The 22515-nt window shown below is 34.6% G+C and overlaps 4 protein-coding genes across 4 annotated transcripts; all 4 read left to right on the forward strand.

The window, feature by feature from the left end:
- The first annotated feature begins 34 nt into the window (after window positions 1-34).
- On the forward strand, window positions 35-2747 carry LOC131174830 (pentatricopeptide repeat-containing protein At5g38730). Its single transcript, XM_058138874.1, has one exon. The coding sequence runs from the start codon at window positions 272-274 to the stop codon at window positions 2033-2035; it is 1764 nt and encodes a 587-aa protein (XP_057994857.1). The 5' UTR covers window positions 35-271; the 3' UTR covers window positions 2036-2747.
- A 1611-nt stretch (window positions 2748-4358) lies between these two features.
- LOC110664601 (stress-induced protein KIN2-like) lies at window positions 4359-4998 on the forward strand. Its single transcript, XM_021824333.2, has 3 exons — window positions 4359-4511; window positions 4617-4685; window positions 4788-4998. The coding sequence occupies exons 1-3, from the start codon at window positions 4452-4454 to the stop codon at window positions 4860-4862; spliced, it is 204 nt and encodes a 67-aa protein (XP_021680025.1). The 5' UTR covers window positions 4359-4451; the 3' UTR covers window positions 4863-4998.
- A 1350-nt stretch (window positions 4999-6348) lies between these two features.
- LOC131174466 (pentatricopeptide repeat-containing protein At3g02490, mitochondrial-like) lies at window positions 6349-8553 on the forward strand. Its single transcript, XM_058137914.1, has one exon. It carries the CDS (start codon window positions 6455-6457, stop codon window positions 8423-8425), a length of 1971 nt encoding a protein of 656 aa, XP_057993897.1. The 5' UTR covers window positions 6349-6454; the 3' UTR covers window positions 8426-8553.
- An 8437-nt stretch (window positions 8554-16990) lies between these two features.
- On the forward strand, window positions 16991-20894 carry LOC110664600 (protein NSP-INTERACTING KINASE 1). The gene is made up of 11 exons (XM_058138293.1): window positions 16991-17889; window positions 17995-18127; window positions 18268-18339; window positions 18433-18577; window positions 18668-18738; window positions 18828-18887; window positions 18961-19058; window positions 19169-19318; window positions 19411-19752; window positions 19853-20232; window positions 20330-20894. The coding sequence occupies exons 1-11, from the start codon at window positions 17787-17789 to the stop codon at window positions 20648-20650; spliced, it is 1875 nt and encodes a 624-aa protein (XP_057994276.1). The 5' UTR covers window positions 16991-17786; the 3' UTR covers window positions 20651-20894.
- Window positions 20895-22515: the final 1621 nt, after the last annotated feature.

Below are 22515 nucleotides of genomic sequence, written 5' to 3' on the forward strand. Positions count from 1 at the left end.
TTTTGATGGGTGGTCAGGTCTTTTCGCTGTTTAAGTTACCCTGCACGCTAACGCGGTTCGTTTACCTAATCAACCCGGTTCAAGTTTTTCCTTTTTTTTTTCCTTTTTTTTATGTATTTCTAGAATATCAGGTTCCTCCCCTGAGTGTCTTAATTTCCACCTTTTTACCCCAATATTTTTCGTATTTCCTATTGCTTACCCCACAATGAGAGCACTTACATACCCAGGATAATAGAATACCATTAACTCGTTGCCGGAGTCCACACAAAATATGGCTACTTTAGCCCCTCTGAACAATGATGCTCAACTAGTTCAAAGCATATGCGCAGCCGTAGTAAAGGGCAGCTGGAAGAATCTCTTGAGATCCAAGATAGGGTCTAATCTTACTACAACAACCGTTCACCAGGTACTATTGCAGCTTTCTTTATATAGTAATAGTCCTTCTCTTTCTTGGGCATTCTTCAAATGGATTGAATCATCGATTCCTTACTATAAACATTCCTTACAATCTTCGTGGACAATGATTCACATTTTAACCAAGTACAAACACTTCAAGTCTGCACAGAGTGTAGTTGAGAAGATTGCCTATAAGGATTTCTTGTCAACTCAATCGGTTTTGAGTGCTTTAGTGAGGCTTCATGACGACCCAGATGTGAATTCTCATGTTTGTAGCTGGCTTGTGATAGTTTATGCGAATTCCAAAATGACACAGGAAGCTCTTCAGGTTCTTGAGCACATGAGAATACATGGGTTTAGGCCACATTTGCATGCTTGTACTGTGCTATTGAATTCGTTGGTCAAGGAAAGGCTGACTGATATGGTGTGGAAAGTTTATAAGAAGATGGTTAGAATTGGAGTTGCAGCTAATATTCATGTCTACAATGTGTTGATTCATGCTTGTTGTAAATCTGGGGATGTGGGGAAAGCGGAGAAGTTGTTAAGTGAAATGGAATCAAAATGTGTTTTTCCTGATCTTTTCACGTACAATACGTTGATTTCATTGTATTGCAAAAAGGGTATGCACTATGAAGCTTTGTGTATTCAAGATAGAATGGATAGGGGACAAATTAGCCCTGATATTGTTACTTATAATTCACTTATTTATGGCTTTTGTAGAGAAGGTAGAATGAGAGAGGCTCTTAGGCTTTTTAGGGAAATTAAAAATGCTACTCCTAACCATGTGACTTACACTACTTTGATTGATGGGTATTGTAGAGTGAATGACCTTGATGAGGCATTGAGATTGCGAGAAGTAATGGAAGCACAAGGGCTGTATCCTACAGTTGTTACTTATAATTCAATTCTGCGCAAGTTATGCGAGGAAGGCAGGATAAGAGATGCAAATAAGCTCCTAAATGAGATGAATGAAAGGAAGATTGAACCAGATAATGTCACATGTAACACATTGATTAATGCTTATTGCAAGATAGGGGACGTAAAGTCAGCTTTGAAAGTGAAGGACAGAATGGTGGATGCTGGTTTGAAGCTAGATAAGTTTACTTACAAAGCATTGATCCATGGATTCTGCAAAATTAAGGAGATGGACAGTGCCAAAGAGCTTTTGTTCAGCATGCTTCATGCAGGATTTTCTCCTAGTTACCACACTTATTCATGGCTTGTAGATGGTTACTGCGATCAACACAAGGAAGAGGCAGTTATCAAACTCCCAGACGAGTTTGTAAGAAGTGGTCTTTGTGCTGATATATCCTTATACAGGGCACTAATAAGGAGGCTTTGCAAAAGAGAAAAGGTTGATTGTGCTCAAAGAATATTTAGTCTCATGCAAGAGAAGGGCATATTGGCAGATAGTGTCATCCACACTAGTCTAGCATACGCATACTGGAAAATTGGAAAGGCAAATGCTGCTTCAGATCTGTTGGATGAAATGTACAGAAGAAGGCTGATGATTACTGTAAAAATCTACCGGTGTTTTAATGCTTCTTATGCTGGTGACAAAAGCATCTTAAATCTTTTCTGGAATCTTATGGTTGGCAGACGCATAATGTCAAAGAATATATTAAAAGATATGCAATAGATAAATTAACACTCATGAGGGAATCTAAGACTTGAAAAAGTTGCCAGCTTCAATGCCTCATGTTACCATTAGGTGACAGTGTATGCTGGTTCTCCTCTCAGCCTGAGATGTCAGATGTTGATTGGACTAACAAGAAAATGATCGCAACTACATTCTTCCTGAAAATACAATAAAGTTCTTGACAACCAAATCTATAAGGCAGAAACTTCATATGTAGATTTGTGCAAGTGCTGTTGCTATCCAGAAGACATAGATGAAGGCATGAAGCACGTCTATTCATGGCCAAAATGTGGAGTTCATTGTTCAAAATAAAGCAGCAGTGTTCTGTCTAATGCACCGTGACCTTCACTTTGCCCAGTTCTCTTGGTCAATGGGATTACTAGTCCACAAGCTGATGCGGATAAGGCTTAGCTGGAATTCAACTGGAAAGGGTTCCGATGAGATTGCGAGATTTCGAATGATGATGCAAATTAATGCACAGTTTTGAGATCTGCACCCTTTTTTAAGCTTAGTACACATGTTTATTTAGCTTCACTTTCTAGGGTGATCTTTTCACATCCTTTTTCATGGAGAATTAGTAGCATCATGATCTTGAAGTGTTGAATGTGAACTGTGAATTAACTTATCATGGTAGGAAGTGAGCACTTTAGGCTCCAATAAATTCGCCTTAAAAATATACTCTGGTAAAATTAGCAATAAAATGAATTTTGAACCATGGATTTGGAGCACTTATAGCACCACTAGCTTTTCCTGAACCAATAGGCATTTGTAGCAAACTTCAAATGTTTGAAGTGCAAGAAATGTACTTTGTTAAATTAAAATTGAAAATTAGGCAAATTTTATCCAAAGACATTTTAGTCTCTGAAACACAGAGTGCTGAAACAGTTAACTTCTAAAACTATTAGTAAGAACAGATGAAGTTCAGGTGTGCCATGTCTTACCGCAAAAATTGTTTGTAACTAAATAGTGAAGAAACTGAGGATTAAAAACTGTATTTAGCTATTTATTTTCACAAAATAAAAGAAGTTCTTATGCTGCTCAGATTTCTTATTAAATGCAATAACTCTATAAGCTGTAATTTAAGAAATTTGTAAAATTAATCACGACAGCATTGGTTAAAGTGACAAATTAACACTTCCAAGGATGGACTGCCTTTGCTAATTTCACATAAATGCCAAAGGATTTTTAGTGTTTCCTTAAGATGAATAGATTGAAGCATTACGATAACTGCATGCTATTCACTATTGATACAGGAGACTAGTAAATTACCCATAGTTCTGTTAGAAAGTTATCTTGATGAAATTGCTATGCAGTATTTTTAAACGAGCTACAAAACTTATATTCACAGATGAGCAAACAGAAAGGAGGACTAGTAAATTAGTACCCGGATCCAGATAGAACTTGCAATTTACTGGAGTTATTCTGAATCTAGGGTAGAATACACCAAAATCCTGAAGCTAGTAAAGAACTGGAGCTACATCGGCGCAGCATGGGGAAGAAATGGAAACCTCTAGGGATGTAGATGCTTATTAATTTATTAAGGACATGCTGATTTCAGGCCTCTGGTGAGGGACTATCACATATCTAACTAGTGATATGAATTTAGCAATTTGATTAGGCTTGTGCCGGCTGCCTAAAATTTTGGTCTTGATCTGGATTTGAGTCTCTAAGATAGAATTTAACTATTACTTTCCTAAACATGTGTATTTTCGTGGAAATCAGGGATGAAGGTTGGAATAGTTGTCTGGAATGTGGTAATATGACGGTTAACCAAGTCTGCAAAGGCTCAAAAGTTTTCAATTGAAGATTGTAAATGACTTATTTATTCTTGGATGTTATATTATTTGTTGGTAGCTGATTCTTTGGCAATGGCAACAGAAGGCGTACCTGAAGTGATTATCTTCTGGATTTGTATTTATACAAGCCTTTACAGCACTTTCCTAAGTGAACCATGAGAAGTACTTGTTGAACTTCAGAAATCTTAGACAAATACAAAGCATACACCATAAAAATTAAGTATTTTCACAGCATCCAAATTTCAAGATTTACTTATTATGAGCAAATATTTTGACTCTTATTATAAAAAAAAAAAAATTACAATTAGATGACCTCCTTAATCTTAGCTCAGAAAATTGAATCCAAAATAATAAATTAATTTTAAAAAGTTAAATCCTAACACGAGAAATATAGCAATTGAACGAGTCAGGCATTGGAAGCATTCTCCCTTGTCAAAAGGCTAAAAAATCTCAACCTACTCCACATCCTATGGTGGCATGCATGAAGCTTCAATCCAATTTTGGCAAATGTACGTGTCTTTCATTGGATTGGATTTAAACCATTATAAATAACAAGGGTTTTGGTCATCACAAAGACAACAAATCTCTCAAAGCATTTGAGCTTATAGTTGATCAAAGAGATGGCAGACAACTCTCAGAAGATGAGCTACCATGCTGGTGAGGCCAAGGGCCAAGCTCAGGTAATCAGCTTAAAAAAAAAAACCCTTTAATTCTGTTCTTAATCTTGCATTATGAAACAAACACTTTATCTGCATATAGAAATAAGCAAGGATTGTTTGTTTCAGGAGAAGGCTAGCAACATGGTGGACAGGGCTAGCAATGCTGCTCAATCTGCAAAGGAATCAGTGCAAGAGGTTCATTCTTTTGTTGTTTTTTTTTTTTTTTAATCAACAATAGGAACTTTGACAAGCAAAGTAACACTATTATTTGTTTATTGTTTTGGTGTGTGTGTGTAGGCTGGTCAGCAGATGCAGGCTAAGGCACAGGGAGCAGCTGATGCAGTGAAGGATGCAACTGGGATGAACAAATGAAGCTGAATAGTTTCATTATTAAGTGTTTACTTTTACGCATTTTTTTGTATAAAGAAGAGAGCTCTCTTTATGTGTAGTTCTCTCACCTCATGTGACATTTGTTATTCCTTTTTTATGCGATTTTGATTTGATCTCTCTCTCTCTCTCTCTCTCTCTCTCTCTCTCTCTCTCTCTCTCTCTCTCTCTCTATATATATATATATATATATATATATATTATATAAGCTTTATATCATGTTAAATATATATAGATAAGAATGAATATTTATTAAAATTATAATAATTTATAAATTAATAATTCTTTCATATTTATTATAATTTCTTTTGACCAAAATTAAAATTAGAATAAGAGAATAAAATTTTCATATATAAGTAGATAACATGCAGGGTTAAAATAATTATGGGTTTCATTTTTATTTTTATTTATTTCATAAATAATATAATTAAACTGTACAGGTTAGATGGATACTTGATTAAACAAGGTTAGTTGTTTTAATTGAAATTTTTAACTTTTAGAAATGCAGTTAAATTGAAGCTAATCTCAAGGTGTAATTTTTTTTTTCCATTTAATTAAAACCCAAAAACCCAATTCAGGTAGAAATCATAATTTTAATCTTGTGTCTTATCTTGAATTCAATAAAAAAATCTCCACTTTGTCACAGATAATAAATGGATATAAATTTAGATTTTATCTTAAATTAATAAATTATATTTTAACATAATTTAATTTAAATAAATAAATTTTTAGTAAAATATTATGATTTTGAAAACCAAATCTGTTCTGTCAGTCGGATCGATTTAACCGAAAATCGAATTATGATATGGGATAATTTTAATATTAAACCCAAAATTTTCACAACTAAATTTCCATTCAATCTACTAAAAAAATTTTTAATAGATTAGCAACAATAGGCATTGAACACAAAACCAAGCAATCATTGTTTTGTAATTATTTAACAAAAAATATATATATATTCAAAATAATTAATAACTTTTTTTTTTAATTTCACTCACTTGTAATTTTAATAATTAAAGTTATTAATAAATTATTTCTATTATTATTATTATATAAATTTTTAATTTTAAATTTTTTTAAATAATTAAATGTATTATTTAAAAATTTTAATTAACATCTAAATTTAAAAAAATTACATATTAAAATTTAACTAAAATTTTTTAATAATTATTTACAAAATATATAAAAATATTAATATAATAAAATATCACTATAATAATTTTATAATATTTATTTAATAATATATCAATTTACCCCGTTGAATCTTACCCCTTTAACTTTCTATTTTTACTGATTTTATGATTTATCCAAATCTGAAAACCTTAAAAAACATATTAAAAATATTTATCACGTATATTATTTTTTTTTATCGTGGCTTCATAATCAAATATATGGGCCTTGACCTAATATGGTCTAGAACCCAATATTTTTTAGGCCCATCAAGAACTCCACTGTAGTCTGTTGTAAAACCCCCCTAATCCCCGCTAAAACCCTAAAATACGCCATACCAGTATCTCTCCCTCAAGCCTCAATATCATACCTTGACCCCCCAAAAAAAAGGACTCAGGAACATAGAAATGAGACATTCATGGCGATCACTTCTCTTCCGAAAGTACCCTCGCTCGTCCCTCATAACCCCTGCTCATGCCTCCCATCATCATTTCCAGGTACACTCCTCTTCCCCTTCCCTTCGCTCTTTCAATTCGCTTCACACTTCTTCACTTCAAGTTCATTTCGTAGGCCTTAAAAATCCCATAAATTCCAAAATCTTAACTGCTCGCAATTTTTCATCTGAGCCATTGATTGAACCCAAAAAGGACGCGGATCATTGTTTTCTTATATCTGATATTTTCACTAAATTTACTGATGTTAATGATATTACCAAAGAATTGGAGTTGAACAGTGTTGTTATTAATCATGAATTAGTACTGAAAGTTTTGAAGTCCCTTGAGTCCAGCCCTGATCCGGCTCGAAGGTTTTTCGATTGGGTTTTGGAGAGGGACAGTGAAAGATTGAGCTCCAAAGCTTATAATTTGATGCTAGGCATTACGGGTGTTAATGGTTCCGTTGAGGAGTTTTGGGCTTTAGTTGAGACCATGAAGAAAAAAGGTTATGGCATGTCAAAGGGTGCACGGGATAAAGTAGTGGAGAAATTTGAGAAAGAAGGATTAAAGAGTGATCTGGAGAAACTGAAAGCAGTTTTTGCGACAGTATCTGTTGATAATTCTGTAGAAAAGATTGGTTTAAGGGTGAGTAGGATTGTTAGGAATCAAGTTTGGGAAGAGGATGTTGAACAGCATATTAAGGATTTAAATGTAGCATTTTCAAGTAATTTGGTGAAGATTGTGTTGGAGAATTTAGCTATGGAGCCTATGAAAGCATTAATATTTTTTAGGTGGATCGAGGAGAATGGGCTGTTTAAGCATGATGAAAGCAGTTATAATGCAATGGCGAGGATTTTGGGAAGGGAAGATTGTATTGACAGGTTTTGGAAGGTTATTGATGAAATGAGGAGCAATGGACATGAAATGGAGGAGGAGACGAATGTTAAGGTTTTCGGACGGTTTATGAAGAGGAAAATGATTAAGGAGGCTGTGGACTTGTATGAGTTTGCAATGGCTGGTGCTAATGAGCCTTCAGTGCGATGCTGCACTTTTTTGTTAAAGAAGATAGCGGTTAGTAAAGAATTGGATATGAATTTGTTTTCAAGGGTTATACGGATCTTTATTGGGAATGATTATGTGTTGACAGATTCTATGCTTAATGCAGTTCTTAAATCTCTAACTAGTGTTGGTAGATTTGGAGAGTGCAATAAGGTTTTGAAAGAAATGAAGGAAGGTGGGTTTGTAGCAAGTGGTAATCTACAGAGTAAGATTGCATTCAGGCTTAGTAGTGCTGGTAACAATGATAAAGTGAGTGAATTTGTGGATCATATGGAAGCATCTGGAAGTAATTTGGATTACAGGGCCTGGGCATCTTTAATTGAAGGGCATTGTGCATCTGGGGATCTTGAAGGTGCATCTGATTGTTTCCAAAATATGATCGAAAAGGAGGGAGTTTCTAATGCAGGTTATGCCTTTGAATCTTTGGTAAATGCATATTGTTGCAAGGACAGAATGATAGATGCAAGCAAGCTTCTGCATCAATATGTTCATCATCATCAGTTAGAGCCTTGGCATACTACCTACAAAGTATTGATAAGTAAATTATTGGTTCAGGATGGATTTACCGATGCCTTGAATCTATTGGATTTGATGAAAAATCATGGTTTTCCTCCTTTTGTGGATCCATTTATCAAGTACGTATCAAAATTTGGAACAGGTGATGATGCTATTGCTTTTATGAAGGCTACGACTTCCAAAATGTTTCCATCTACATCTGTGGTTCTTCGCTTATTCAAAGCCTTTTTCAAGGCTGGGAGGCACGTTGAAGCACAAGATTTCCTGTCCAAATGCCCACGTTACGTTCGTAACCATGCTGATGTTTTGAATCTTTTCTGTTCAATGAAAGGTGGTAAAAATACTGCTTCTGCTGTTATGGCAGTCTAGACTTTGTTGGAATGTACAACATATTGTATTCTGTGAGGTTGATGTAGTTTGGCATTTGTTCAAAAGTTTTGGAGTATAATCAACTTTGATTACTTGAAATAAAATTCAATAAATTCAGGTTTCCAAAAGATTTGCCTTTATGCTACAGAAACTGACCCTTTTTGGCACTTTCTATTAATATCACTGTTGTTCATGACTTCCCAAGAGATTGATTAAATTGCTTTGTTTAGTTTTTGTATGTGTTATAATTTATGCTCATAATCGTGAGGCCCTTAATATTTAAATTTGCTTGAATTGGCACTGAAATTGCTCTCTTTTGATATTGGAAGATGTTCTTTTTCTTAGTTTATATGACGCATGTGAACTTATGGCACATAATAGTTACTTGTCTTGAATTTATTATTAGCTTTTCTAACATCCGTGAAGTGGTTGAGTAGCAAGATTTATCCAAAAGCATTTTTTTTTCTTTTACCTTAAGACGTTTAGGGTTAATTTCTATAAACTGGAAAACCAAGTTCCAAGTTCATGATGCCATGACCAGCATTTTTTGGATGAAAACAGAGGTTCTAGATGATGTCGAGGAATCTGAATTTTGAAGGGCAAATGTTATTAGGGGACCAAAGGTTACTTGCAAATAGAGAAATTGGGACATAATGTAAACCTGTGATGTACTTGTCAAATCTTTAACGTACAGTTGGTAGATCTTGAAAAATAATGCTCTAACGCTACAAATGTTGGATAGAAGCTATGATTTCATTAAATCTTCTCAGTTTGCCCACGTTAGACTACCCTTTTTCACACCTACATTATATATGCCAGATAGGCTAGAAATTGAGAGGATAGTGACTCTTGGCATATTTGTCTCGCAAATCCAATTGAGTGATTTTCACTTGTGCGGAAGTCGTTGCACATGCATGCCAAGTGGGAAATTTCCTTTCATTTTCGAGGCAAAATGCAAAACAACCAAAGAATCGTCTACCTCTAGTCTACTAGCAAGTATTTTGTTGTGGAAATAGTCGCATGCTGATTAAATAAAATACTACGAATGCTTTAAATTTGTTCTCTTTGAATAATTGAGGTTGGTGGGGACCATGGCAAGAGCTTTCGTTTCCATCTGGACCTATGCATCCTCTAGCTGAGAATAGGGTTTCAGAAATTGTTTCTCGAGCGGGTAAACAGAACGGGCTTTCGTCTGATTGCCTTTCAGAAAAAAAAAAAATTTATATATTCATATTGCTTTCTTTCATTTTCTTCGCAAGAAAGCATATATTGTTGGTAAATATTTTCTTTTCTTGTCAATCTAATTAATTTAATTGTGTGGACGATCTGGCTTTAGCTTAGATTGGTGGGATAAACTTGACACAGCAAAAACTGACATACAATTTCATTAAATCTTTTTTTTTTAATAATAAAAAAATCTTGGTGAAATCTTTGATAAAACTAGTCTTTAAGGTACTCGACCCTTTCTCTTGTGGGCACCGTGGCTCCCCCTGTCCCACGGGGGAGGGGGAGGGGGCTCCTTACTCACACCCTTATGCTTTGGTTCTTTTGATTTAGAGCAGATGGAGATATGCAAAGAGAGAGCACTTTTAAAATCTGATTCTTTGATATTGTGTTTTAGATCCGTTGGTTTTTAGTTTCGTTGTTCTATGTTGGTTATCATTTGCATGCAGGATTTGTCCAGTGAATTGTTGTTGCTGAATCTGCTTCACGGTGTGAATGTTTGAGTGGGGAGTTTGGAGAACAAATCACCTCGGGGTCTTTATCGTTTTATCGTCACCCATTGGTGCTCACTGACTTAGATGAGAGCTCTGATTCCTTCTCCTCTTTGAACACTGAAGTTGATGCTTGTGGCTATCAATAATCCTTGGAAGCGCTTATCTGGTTTTCAGTTTGCCAACGGTCGTCCTCGTTTTCCTTCGGTTGCTATCAGTTAATAGACCTACTTTTAGGCTCCTTCAGTTGTGTACGGTCCCTCAACGTGCTTCACTTAGTCTTCTACCTTCCCATCGGTGTGCTATGGTTTTGTCGAGTTACCTCAGTTTGGTTGTAGGCTTAGTATCCCTTGCACCGGAGTATAGATGCTGGGTCTAGGATCTCTCCCTATTAGGGTTTTCAATGTAATGGGCTGGGATCTTTTGGGCAGAGATTTGATCTTAATTGGCTTTATTTGTTTTTTTTTATCTTGAACTGTTTATGTACTTAGATCTCTGGCCTTTTTTTTTTATATCAATGGAATCTAACTCTTATTTTTGAAGAAAAAAAAAATACTGTAGACTTACCAGCACCATGCACATTTAACTAATCCTTAAAAGCAATTAATCTTGGTATGGTTTCTTCTTAGTTTCAAACCTTTACGCTTATGAATCATGATTAGGCTAGGGTTAGTACTAGCTAAATCATCTAGATCTCTTCACTGTGGATAATTCAGGTTCTTGAAAGATGTTGCTCTTAACTCCTTAGAGAATGTGAATTGTGTATTACTCTACTGACCTGTTTGAGCAAGACATGGAAAATGACATAACATCTGCTCTTTTCCCCATCTCCTTTCTAAATTCTAACAAGCTGTTAATGTTTGTTCTTATTGTTATAACAACAAAAATTTGTCTGCTAGTCGATAAGCAAAACGTGATGAGAGCGACCCAACAAAGGATCTGGTTTCCAATTTCTTGCACTGTCTTGTTGGTATATTAGATCGAATTTAATTATAAGAGACAGATGACAGTGGAAGGTTCTTGTTGGAGGGTTGTGTTTAGTTCAAGATGGTTTGAGTTCTTTGCAGGGGAATGGATTGGGGTAGAACACAATACAACTTAATGTTGTTACGGATAGTATGACGAAAATTGCCATCATCTCGTGATGATTGATGGCTGTTTCTTGTGTACAAATATTTTGTATATCCGAGTTGAATATGTGCTAGTATAGCTATATAGAGATGGAGAGGTAGAGGGAGGGGACCTAAGAGTCTAATTCTAACTGGAACATATATTTTTTGCAGGCTGGCTATCTAGGTTTATGTCCATTTCAGAAATCTAACTTGTGGTGTCTTTATTGAGAAATTTCAGATATGTCTCATACCATAATCAATTTTTAAAATTTATTTATTGTAAATATAATAATTACATGCTCATCTTTGTGGTGATTTGAGTATAATATTGGATCGCTGCATTTGTATATGTCCAAAGGATTCAATGTAAAGTTTAGAGATTCTCGGCAAATGGGTTCGTAAGATACAGGATTTTTAAGGCTTTTAGGAGCTTTTTATTACTGAATTAAACTATTATTGCGCATAATTTTATGAATTGGTGTCTGTATATTTGCTTGGAAGATTGCATATATATAATTATCTGAAAGGGCTTGAAGCCTGCAGGAATGCTATTACGTGCAAGGGAGGGTTTGGAATCATGTGAAAAATTATTCTTATTGTTATCTGCATGCATGCATGCATGCAAATCTAGAGGGAATCTGAAGATAAATTTTCTTTTTCTTTTCATGGTAGTATTTAGGGGTTAGTGAAAAGGAGTTTAAATATGATTTTAGTTTATTTTGTCTCTTCCCACTAAAGAAAGAGACAATCTTGTATGGAATCTTGAAATGTTTTTTTCTTTTCCTTTTTTTTTTTTTAATTAATGTGAGCTAAAGCTCAATCCAAATAAATAAACTACTCAATGTAAAACTACCATAATCAATATCATCTTTAAATTTAATGAAAATTTTGTCTTAATTTAATTTGTGGTGAACCACTTTATATGGTAAATTTATATAAATCATATCTACATAAATTTTTTCCTTAAAATCATTATCCAGTGAAAAATAAAATTTTGTAGGAAAATCTATAATGATTAAGAATTCATCAAAAATAAAACGAATTTGTAGATCCTACCCATTTAATATGCGAAGCACACTATGTATGATATGTCTTGAAATCATGATATACCTGCTCCACCAAAAATTTCTAAAAAATAAATGGTTAACCTTGACTACCCAAATACAGAGACCTTAAACTACTACAAGGCATCTCATTAATTAGCTGCCAATATTTTCACCACACCATTGTTGTCACATTCCAGTTCGATATTCCTCCTGTAACCTATGCAAGCGCTGCCTCGAGTTCAGCACCCTCTGTAGAGCATATACCAAAATTTGAAATGAAACCCTCGACATCACTGCCCTTAACAAGCCACCCCTGGTTTGCATGACCCTTCCACATTCAACTTAACCCAGTCCAATGGAGGACACTTCTAATGAATCCATGCCTCTTGCAGCATCGAAAGGTTTCACCAGAGTCAGGCACCAGATTCTGAATTTACTGAAATTCCTTAGCAGCACATAGAATCCAAGATAATAAACTTGCATAATCTCCGGTCTCCGCAGCAAGTAAAACTTTGTTTCGCCTATGCCATATGCACCATGACCACAACTTTGTTTCGCCTATGCCATATCCACCATGACCACTATTCGTATGCAAAGATGAGTTTATCATCCGAGAAGACTCCCCAAACCGTTCACAAACATCTACGAACGGAGGTTAATGTTGGGAATTGTATAGAAATTCAATTCTTAAATTAAGAAGAGACTATTCGATTTCGAATCATTTTCAATACAGGAATTTGATCAAATGGTTATTAGCTAATAGCAAATTAATTAAAATTGATTTATTTATAGCGGTGGATGCATGAATATATGGTGTTACATGTAGTGGCATAATTTAATGGGTTATCATACTCCAATTTGATGGATATGACCACCCAAGTGTTGCTTTAGCTTCAAGCTTCCAATATATGCTATTACATTATTAAAATCTGGAATCGTTTTAATTGCATTAATTTTTATTGGCTCAATTATATTTTCTAGAATAATCTAATCCTGAAATAATCTCGAATTTTTTCCCCGGCTATCGTTTTATTATTTTTTCTCCTTTTCCTCATTTAAACCAAAAGGGCCCATGCAACCAAAGAAAAAAAAAATGGTCAAAACCGAATAAAAAATAAAGAGTGCTATTATTGTTTCACACATGACGCGTTCTAAAAGAAAGAAAACATAGTGATTAAAAAGGAGACATTGGTCCATATTATGGAACCAAATAAATAATTTCATGGGGTACGATAAAAACGTGAAATTTCTTTATATATATATATATATAAGGTTTTTTTTATATTAAAATATTTTTAATATTTGTTTCACGGTTATAAAAAATTAATTCATTCAGAATTCGTGATTATCGTTTCTAATATTGTGTTTTTTAAAGATTGAATTTGAATTCTTTCCTTAAGAGCGTAATCGATTTTATCACTACACTCAACACTTATTGATATAAAAAAGTGAAATTAAATTCAAAATTTTATTATTTAATAATTTAAATATATTATTTAAAGTAATTTTTTTTTATAAACTATGCTTAACGATATGATTAATTGTGGCATTCAAAAAATGGCACTCCTACTTTTTATGGTGTTTTAAATCAAAGATGTTAAAAACATCATCATCATCATCATCCATATCTAGTGCAAGTGAAAAAAAATATGGGACCCAAATGTTTCCTAACAAAAGCTTTGCTTCACATTAAGATGGTGCCTATGCAAAATGGTTGTCTTTCATCTTGTGAACACATAAATCACTTTCACTTTCTTGTCAATGACCAACCCCTCTTCCCCCCCTTGTCCTTTGCTACTCTAGCCACTTGATTTTTATTTTTATTTTTTTGTATTTTAAGTTGATAGTAACCCTTTATTTTAATTTTTATTTTTGTAAAATAAAATTCTATTTTATTTTAATTACATTTTTCCAAGCATCTAAGAAATAATAGGGTCATGTGTATGAACTTAGATGATATGAGTTATATATCTTAGCTCTCCTTTTTCACTTTCTCTTCTTTTTATATCACTCTATTTGAATGGGGTATACGCATATTAATTATTAATCTCTTTTTTTTCAAAAAGAAAAGCTAATTTATTCTCGCTTTAATCCAAGACCAGATCAATGTATGTATAGCAATTGGCTTTCCATTTAGGGCCACACTTATTATACCCATTGTCTCTTATAAAGCATTTCTTAAATCACCACTATTATGAAGGGAAAGCAGCACTTTAATTATAAGGAATTGTATTTCATCATTTATTAATTAAACTATGCACAGGAAATTTAATGTTTAAGATTTTACTTGATTAAGCAAGAGGATACCCAAATTACTGATTACGATTTAATTTAAAATTAATTTACAGAATATAATCTTTCAAAAAAAAATAATTTAAATATAAATATATAACACATAAATTGATCCATTATAGTAATAACATCCAATGAAGTTTTTGATTATCAGCCTTAGGATTCCTGATACAGCATGATCCACTTTCTTTAGTGGTTGCTTTGATTAACCAATGACCCACTTGTTCGCTCTCATATATACAAGGGAAGACTTTATGATCAGAGAGAAGATGAGGTTAGAAGATATGGGGACAGGATGGGGTCTAAGGATGTCTGAACAAAGCTTGAATTAATGGTGTAGAGTGCCTTGTTTTGAGGTGAAGTGCTATATATGTCTGAAGCAAATATGATATGTGGGTCTCTGTAGTTATGCTAATTGGTCAAAGTGAAAGTGGGAACAATCCTCCATTGAAGCCTCAACTACTATTTCAAACATAATTATTTCCAACTCATTTGGGTACCTCTTAGTGGATTTGTGCATTAAACTTCATATGTTCCACCCCATTTATTTGACTCCCTAACATCCAAAATCCTCCAGACTCCATTAATATTTCCTCTCTCACTGGACTTGGAATTATTTGCAATATATAATTTTTTTTATAACATTTTGTCTGCATTGCTTCAATGATAAAATATTTTAATCCTTTCGATTTATCTTTTAAATCACTTTTCTGATATGTTACAAATAAAGTTACACCACTGTGAAATTCCAACTAATCTGACCCAACCATAGTAGGCTACCTGTCACTCTCAACATATCATATCAAGGATTTTGCAACCTGTCAGGATTTTACTGGGCTGTACACTATACATGCGAGACCACCATTGTTACTCTATCACAGTAAACGAAGAGGATGAAAAAGACAATGCAATGCGGTTAAACTGGACAATTGGATCTAAAATCTAAGGTTATGGCCCTAAGGAAGGAAGAATATATATATACATATACATAAGGTGATGTGGAGAAAGGGACAATTATGTCTAGCTGTTACCAGGATTTTTGGTCCTTAATCTGTGGACATATTTGTCATTTTATCAGTATTAAAGTGCTATGTTCTTTTCTTCTGTTTGGTCAATTTATTCAATCTCTCTCCCCACCACAACCACCAAACCTCACCACCCCCGCCCCCCACCACGCCCCCTCCCTCTCTTTTTTCTTTTACTCTCTCTTTTGGTTTGGGCATGATTGGGCCACTAGCTTAGATGGGGTCTTTACCCATCCTTTTGCCATGGCCTAGATATTGTTTTGGGATCCAAGTTTACCTCAGCCTGACTTATTTTTAAGTCATTTCTCATTTTTCTTTCTTTCTTTCATTTTTTAAATTTTTTTTTCTGAAACTATTGATTTTCATATGAGACATTAAGTGAGCTTTAATCATGTCAAAATTGCTCAAGTAAGTTATAAATTCAATCAAATCATGCATGGATACCAGAATCTCTGTATTTACCTTTAATTTTTTACAATTGTTTCTCTCTCTCTTTTAGCTAAATGCCTACTTTGATTAATGTGACATTGACAAATTCTCATAAAAAAATTTGTCACAATCAAATAATATTAAATCATATAAAAATTAGGCTCCAGAAATAGACTGAAAATCAGTTATTTTTTGTATTATTAGGTTTTTTTTTTTTAGAATAAATGCATTATTAGGGTTTTGATTTAACAATACATAATACAAAATCCACATAATTATTGTAATACAACAGAGATAAACAAGTCTAAAATCAGGATCCCCCTACAAAAGCCCACCTTAACGCCCCTAATTTCAACAAGCATGCCTAAAGCTTGAATACATACATACCCAATACATAATACCGTTATGGATAAAAACAAAATAAAAAAAAAAATAAAAAAAGTGCCTTTGGTAAGTTCATTATTTGAGAAGAGAGAGAGAAAGCAAGCAATGGCAGCTTTTGCTTTTAAAAGTTTTGCTCTTTTTTGAATAGATTTTAGGTGTTGAATGACTGGCTCGCTGGCTGCCCTGCCTCTGTACAGAATTGAAAAAGAAGGGCCCTTGTGATAGTTAGCTCATAGTGCTTGCCCGTATAGGTATCTACAAAAGTAATCCAAAACATTTACAGCAAAAAAGTGACCTCATTTCCGCATTTAAGTAGAAAAAAGAAAATACCCACATAAATAAATATTAAAAAAAAAGGAATTCAAGGTGGCAACAAAGATACTCTTGGCAGTCATGGGGTCATCTGGTCACGGTCCTAAATGGGAAGATGGTGGCTGAACAATTCCACCATCTTCAATCTTGAGCCCCCAGACTGAGCCTCGAGATTCTCACATTCTCACAAAATAATAATAAACTAAAACAAAAATGAAAATAAAGAAATAGATGATTTTGCGTCTCTAATTGTATGGCCACACTCTGGAAATGTTGGATTCTCCAATGTTTTAAGCCATTTTTCATCAAAACTCATTTTTTTTCTCTGCTTGCCCATTTTCCTGAAAGTCCAGTAAGAGTACACACAGATATGAACAATACTCTTTTCATTGTAATATATACTTGTCTTCTTTCTTCGCTGCAAAGCACACAGTACAACATCTGTAAAATCCCAAAACCCATTTCCAGGCAAGAAGATGATGACTAATGACTCACTAACCCAGAAAGAATTTTGGTTTCATTATATGCATACAAATATTAGAAGATGTTTATTTTAGTAATAATTGCCATTTCTCATGCCTGGTTGCTTTTTGTTAATAAATTATAGCAAATGGAAATATAAAGTTCACATGTTTATCCTTTCCAGGGCAATGTATGATTTAACTGACTAATATGACTTTACAATTCTCTCCTTGCTTTAGGAATATTTATCTAGTGTTTGATTCTCTGGTTCTTTTAGGATAATGGACTATATATAATATTCCTATATATATAATTCATTTCTTTAACCTACCGACTCATTGACAGGCGTGCTAGTTCCCTTTATACAACCAAAAAACTGATTCTTTTCTTGTGTCTGAGTCTGACAAAAGATTTTGGTGAATGGATTTCTCGCATGGAAAGCAAGAAGTGGGTTCTAATCTAAGGATTACGTTAAACAAAATTGACCCATTTTGAAAGTTGGTAACAGTGGTAGAGAAACAGTGTTATAATTAGCAGAATTTGAGTATTTGTTTGTTTCTCTGCTCCTTGCACATTCCACTTCAATGGCTCTAAGAAGAAGAGAAGTTGTCTTTTATTTTTGCACTTTTTTATGGTTTTGGACTGCTGCAAATGGATTGCTATCTCCCAAAGGAGTAAACTTCGAAGGTAACTGGATTTTTTTTTTTTCAAATCTTAATTGTATTGCTGTGTTTAATGGCTTAAAATAAGTAGGAAAGTGGAGGTTTTCTGATATGGATGATTCTATTTCAGTGCAAGCTTTAATGGGAATAAAAGCTTCTCTCCATGATCCTCACGGTGTTCTTGATAATTGGGATGGGGATGCTGTTGATCCCTGTAGCTGGACTATGGTCACTTGTTCTCCTGAGAGTCTTGTCATTGGCCTGTAAGCCTTCCAAAATCTCTCATTTCTACATTCCAAAAATTTTAAAACATAGCATCTGAGTAGAACAGTTTATTTGAAATCAATTTCAGAAAACTCACAAATAACAAAATTTTGAAGTTTCTGAAATTGTCTTATTGCAGGGGAACTCCTAGCCAGAATTTATCTGGTACTCTTTCTCCAAGTATTGGCAACTTGACTAATCTTCAAATTGTGTAAGTGCCCACAAGCAGATGGACAGTTCTAAGTAAGGATCTTGCTCTTTAGTTTCTGGCCTTGACATCTGTGGTGTTTAATAAAATTTGCAGGCTCTTACAGAACAACAATATCACAGGACCAATTCCTGGAGAGTTGGGGAAGCTCTCAAATCTCCATACACTTGATCTTTCTAACAACTTCTTCACTGGTGAAATTCCTTCTTCTTTGGGCAATCTGAGGAGTCTCCAATACATGTAAGTACAAAATCTTCTCAAAACAATGTCGGTGTTTTACACTAATGGATATCCCACATAAATTTTTACTTTGATTGTTTGAACCTGATATAGGCTAAATAATAACAGTCTCTCTGGAGCTTTCCCAATGTCATTGGCCAACATGACCCTGCTTGTGTTTCTGTAAGTGTAGAGATCCTATTCTTGTGCATCAATGCTTTATATACCGACTGAAATGTGTTATTGAAGAAGGTTTTGTCTGTGGATTTCAGCGACTTGTCTTACAATAATCTCAGCGGCCCTGTAGCCAGATTTCCTGCTAAGACATTCAGGTAAATCTCTTTCCTTTCTCTTTCATTCTCTATAAACTTTTGAACCTTCAACTGAATTTCTTTACTGTTGCAGCATTGTTGGAAACCCTCTAATCTGCCCAACTGGGTCTGAACCAGAATGCTTCGGGACAGCACTAATGCCAATGTCCATGAACTTGAATGGCACACAAAGTAAGGATACTGGACTAAACATTTCTTTTTACCCCCCTTCCATAATTTGATATTAGAAGCGTTTGTTTGCTATTTGGTTGATTCTGACCTTAACCCCTTTGTATCTTAAGCTGACTTACCTTCTGGCAGACCAAGGAATCACAAAATAGCCCTTGCTTTTGGCTCTAGTGTTGGTTCTGTCTCACTCATCATTCTTGTTCTTGGATTACTTCTATGGTGGCGGCAAAGGCAGGATCAACCAACACTTTTCAATGTCAAGGGTGTGTAATAATGAGGGTACTTCTTCACTTTAATTAATATGAAATGGCTTTTTACTCCCTCTGATCAATCACATATCTCTTTGAAATATCAGAACGACACCACGAGGAAGTTTCTCTTGGAAACTTAAGGAGATTTCAATTTAGAGAACTTCAGTCAGCAACAAACAACTTCAGCAACAAGAATATACTTGGAAAAGGAGGCTTTGGCAATGTTTACAAAGGGATTCTCCAAGATGGGACTGTTGTTGCTGTCAAGAGGCTTAAAGATGGCAATGCTGTTGGAGGAGATATTCAATTCCAAACTGAAGTGGAGATGATCAGCCTAGCAGTGCATCGTAACCTCCTCAGGCTATATGGATTTTGTATCACGCCAACAGAAAGGCTTCTAGTCTACCCATACATGTCTAATGGCAGTGTCGCTTCCCGTCTTAAGGGTAACACATATTGCTTTCAATATCAAGGATGGCTGGTTAAGTTTCTTAGTCTAAAATGCCACTTTCAATAGATGAACTAATCCTTCATTATCTTTGGCAGGGAAACCAGTCTTGGATTGGGGCACCAGGAAGAGAATTGCATTAGGAGCTGCAAGGGGACTGTTATACCTCCATGAGCAGTGTGATCCAAAGATAATTCATAGGGATGTTAAGGCAGCAAATATATTGCTTGATGACTATTGTGAGGCTGTAGTAGGAGATTTTGGGTTAGCAAAGCTTTTGGATCATCAAGATTCACACGTCACCACAGCTGTAAGGGGCACGGTTGGGCACATAGCACCAGAATATCTTTCTACAGGCCAGTCCTCTGAGAAAACAGATGTTTTTGGATTTGGCATCCTGCTTCTTGAATTAATCACAGGCCAAAGAGCACTAGAATTTGGCAAGGCAGCTAACCAAAAAGGAGCCATGCTGGACTGGGTAAGCACAAACTCCTTAAGATATTTGTTGCCAGTAAATCTTTCAAAAACTTTCATTTTAATCCAATTAAACTGAATCACGCTTGTTATGATTGCAGGTAAAGAAAATTCATCAGGAGAAGAAGCTTGAAATTCTTGTAGATAAGGATCTAAACGGTAACTATGATAGAATTGAGCTTGAGGAGATGGTACAAGTGGCTCTTTTGTGCACCCAATTCCTCCCAAGCCATAGACCAAAAATGTCTGAAGTAGTTAGAATGCTTGAAGGTGATGGTCTTGCAGAAAGATGGGAAGCTTCTCAAAGACTAGAAGCAACCAAGTCCAAACCCCACGAGTTCTCTTCATCAGATCGTTATTCTGATCTCACTGATGACTCTTCATTACTAGTCCAAGCAATGGAGCTTTCTGGCCCAAGGTGAATTCTTTACAGATCAAATTTATAGGTGAATTTGTTTTGTAATAGTGTTATGATGATTGAAGGTTCTTTTTTGGTTGTACAATAGGGATGTTATCAAACTCCAAAGGGTTTAGAAGTTTTCATTGAATTGTACAGATTATGTTTTTTGTGAAACTGGCAATTCTTTTCGACTGAAAATTCATGTATTTGTATTCCAATTGAGTGACAATCTTGATAAGGAATCCAGTTTAACTCGTGACCTTCAATATGCTATCTAGATTAATAGGGTGTCCCAACTCACAAGGCTTTCTGCAGAGCAAGCTCTGGGGATGCTCAAATATATGCAGATTCGCCTTTCCATTCTTGACTGAAGTTTTATAATTTTAGGCATTAAATAAATACAACCGCAGTGTAATGTTTATCCTGTACACTTTAATTTTTTAGACTATTTTGTAACTAAAACCTGTTGCTTTTGAACTAATGGGAGCACTGTAAGGACTTTCATAGTGATTTCTCGCGTCATCTACATTGTAATAGCAACTCACACAAGGCATAAACCACCTGTAAGAAATTTAAAAATGATTTTAAATTCACATTATATTGCTTGATGGTCAAAACTACGAGGGAGGTGGGTGCATATATTGATTATCTTCCAGTCCAGTCCATGGTCAAGGAGATAGCTCCTCTATGATGCTCCAGTTCATTCCATCCATAGAAACACATTAAACTCAATTTTTAGCAGCATATGACTTCTGCTCTAGTTGAAACTCATTCTAGAACATCAAATCAGTGTTCAGTTTTATAACAAGCATAGACTTGCTCAATTCAAGTTTCAGGTAATATGCAAAATTATGTATTTCAGACCGAGGAATAGTCTAGGAGGGAGTCCAAAAAAGAAAATAAATTGAACAAGAAGAGAGGAATTCTATCTGATTACTTCTGCATGGATTAGCAGGACTCTTAGTACCTCTTTTTTTTTTTTTTTTAAATCCTGATATGCAGCTAAAAAACTTAGAGAAATTGGCTCACAAACTAATTCTTTATAATGATTTCGTAATTCTCCAACACTGACAGACAGATTCATCTCATGTAACTGATTATTAAAGTGATTACTAGCTAAAACAGAACACACACGGCTTGTACTGGAACTTCAACAAGCTGCCCTTAAATTTCCAATGCGGCGTGATGTCCCATTTAGAACTTCCTGTAGAAAGTAACTATCATCCATATGCCAATTGAATGTGCTAAATAAAACAAAATATCATAAATCTCAACAATTAATCAAAATTATGATCACTACTTCAAAAATTGAAATGCAATAATCCTGAAAAATATAATTCTAAGAGGAAGTCCAAAAAAGAAAATAAATTGGTCAAGAAGAGAGGAATTCAATCTGATTACTGCTACATGGATTAACAGGAATCTTAGCACCTTTTTTAAAATCCTGATATGCAGCTAAAAAACTTGATAAATTGGCTGACAAACTAAACTTTTTATAATGATTTCGTAATTCTCCAACGGCAACAGACAGATTCATCTCATGTAAGTGATTATTAAAGTGATTACTAGCTAAAATAGAACACACATGGCTTGTACTGGAACTTCAATCTGCTCCATTTTGCAAATAGTTTACTTAAATTTCCAATGCAGCATGATGTCCCATATAGAACTTTCTGCAGAACTTAACTATCATCCGTATACCAATTGAATGTACTAAATAAAACAAAATATCATGCAAGAACCCTGAAAAATTATAATTCTATAATGTTGTAGGATAATATGGAGACTAAATCAGCTCATGATTGAATTAGATTCAAACACCATTGTTAAAGAAGTCTTCTTAATGAGGAAGTCTACTCCAATTAGGAGATTGACTCCTATAGGATA

This window comes from Hevea brasiliensis, chromosome 16 (assembly GCF_030052815.1).
Source record: "Hevea brasiliensis isolate MT/VB/25A 57/8 chromosome 16, ASM3005281v1, whole genome shotgun sequence".
Classification (NCBI taxonomy): domain Eukaryota; kingdom Viridiplantae; phylum Streptophyta; class Magnoliopsida; order Malpighiales; family Euphorbiaceae; genus Hevea; species Hevea brasiliensis.

Bases quoted from the DNA above. Each gene is read 5' to 3' on its own strand.
- LOC131174830 (XM_058138874.1), top strand. From the start codon at position 272: ATGGCTACTTTAGCCCCTCTGAACAATGATGCTCAACTAGTTCAAAGC.
- LOC110664601 (XM_021824333.2), top strand. From the start codon at position 4,452: ATGGCAGACAACTCTCAGAAGATGAGCTACCATGCTGGTGAGGCCAAG. The intron at 4,512-4,616 runs GTAATCAGCTTA...TGTTTGTTTCAG, and splicing joins AGGCCAAGGGCCAAGCTCAG to GAGAAGGCTAGCAACATGGT. The intron at 4,686-4,787 runs GTTCATTCTTTT...GTGTGTGTGTAG, and splicing joins CAAAGGAATCAGTGCAAGAG to GCTGGTCAGCAGATGCAGGC.
- LOC110664600 (XM_058138293.1), top strand. From the start codon at position 17,787: ATGGCTCTAAGAAGAAGAGAAGTTGTCTTTTATTTTTGCACTTTTTTA. The intron at 18,578-18,667 runs TAAGTACAAAAT...TGAACCTGATAT, and splicing joins TGAGGAGTCTCCAATACATG to AGGCTAAATAATAACAGTCT. The intron at 19,753-19,852 runs GTAACACATATT...TATCTTTGGCAG, and splicing joins TGTCGCTTCCCGTCTTAAGG to GGAAACCAGTCTTGGATTGG.
- LOC131174466 (XM_058137914.1), top strand. From the start codon at position 6,455: ATGAGACATTCATGGCGATCACTTCTCTTCCGAAAGTACCCTCGCTCG.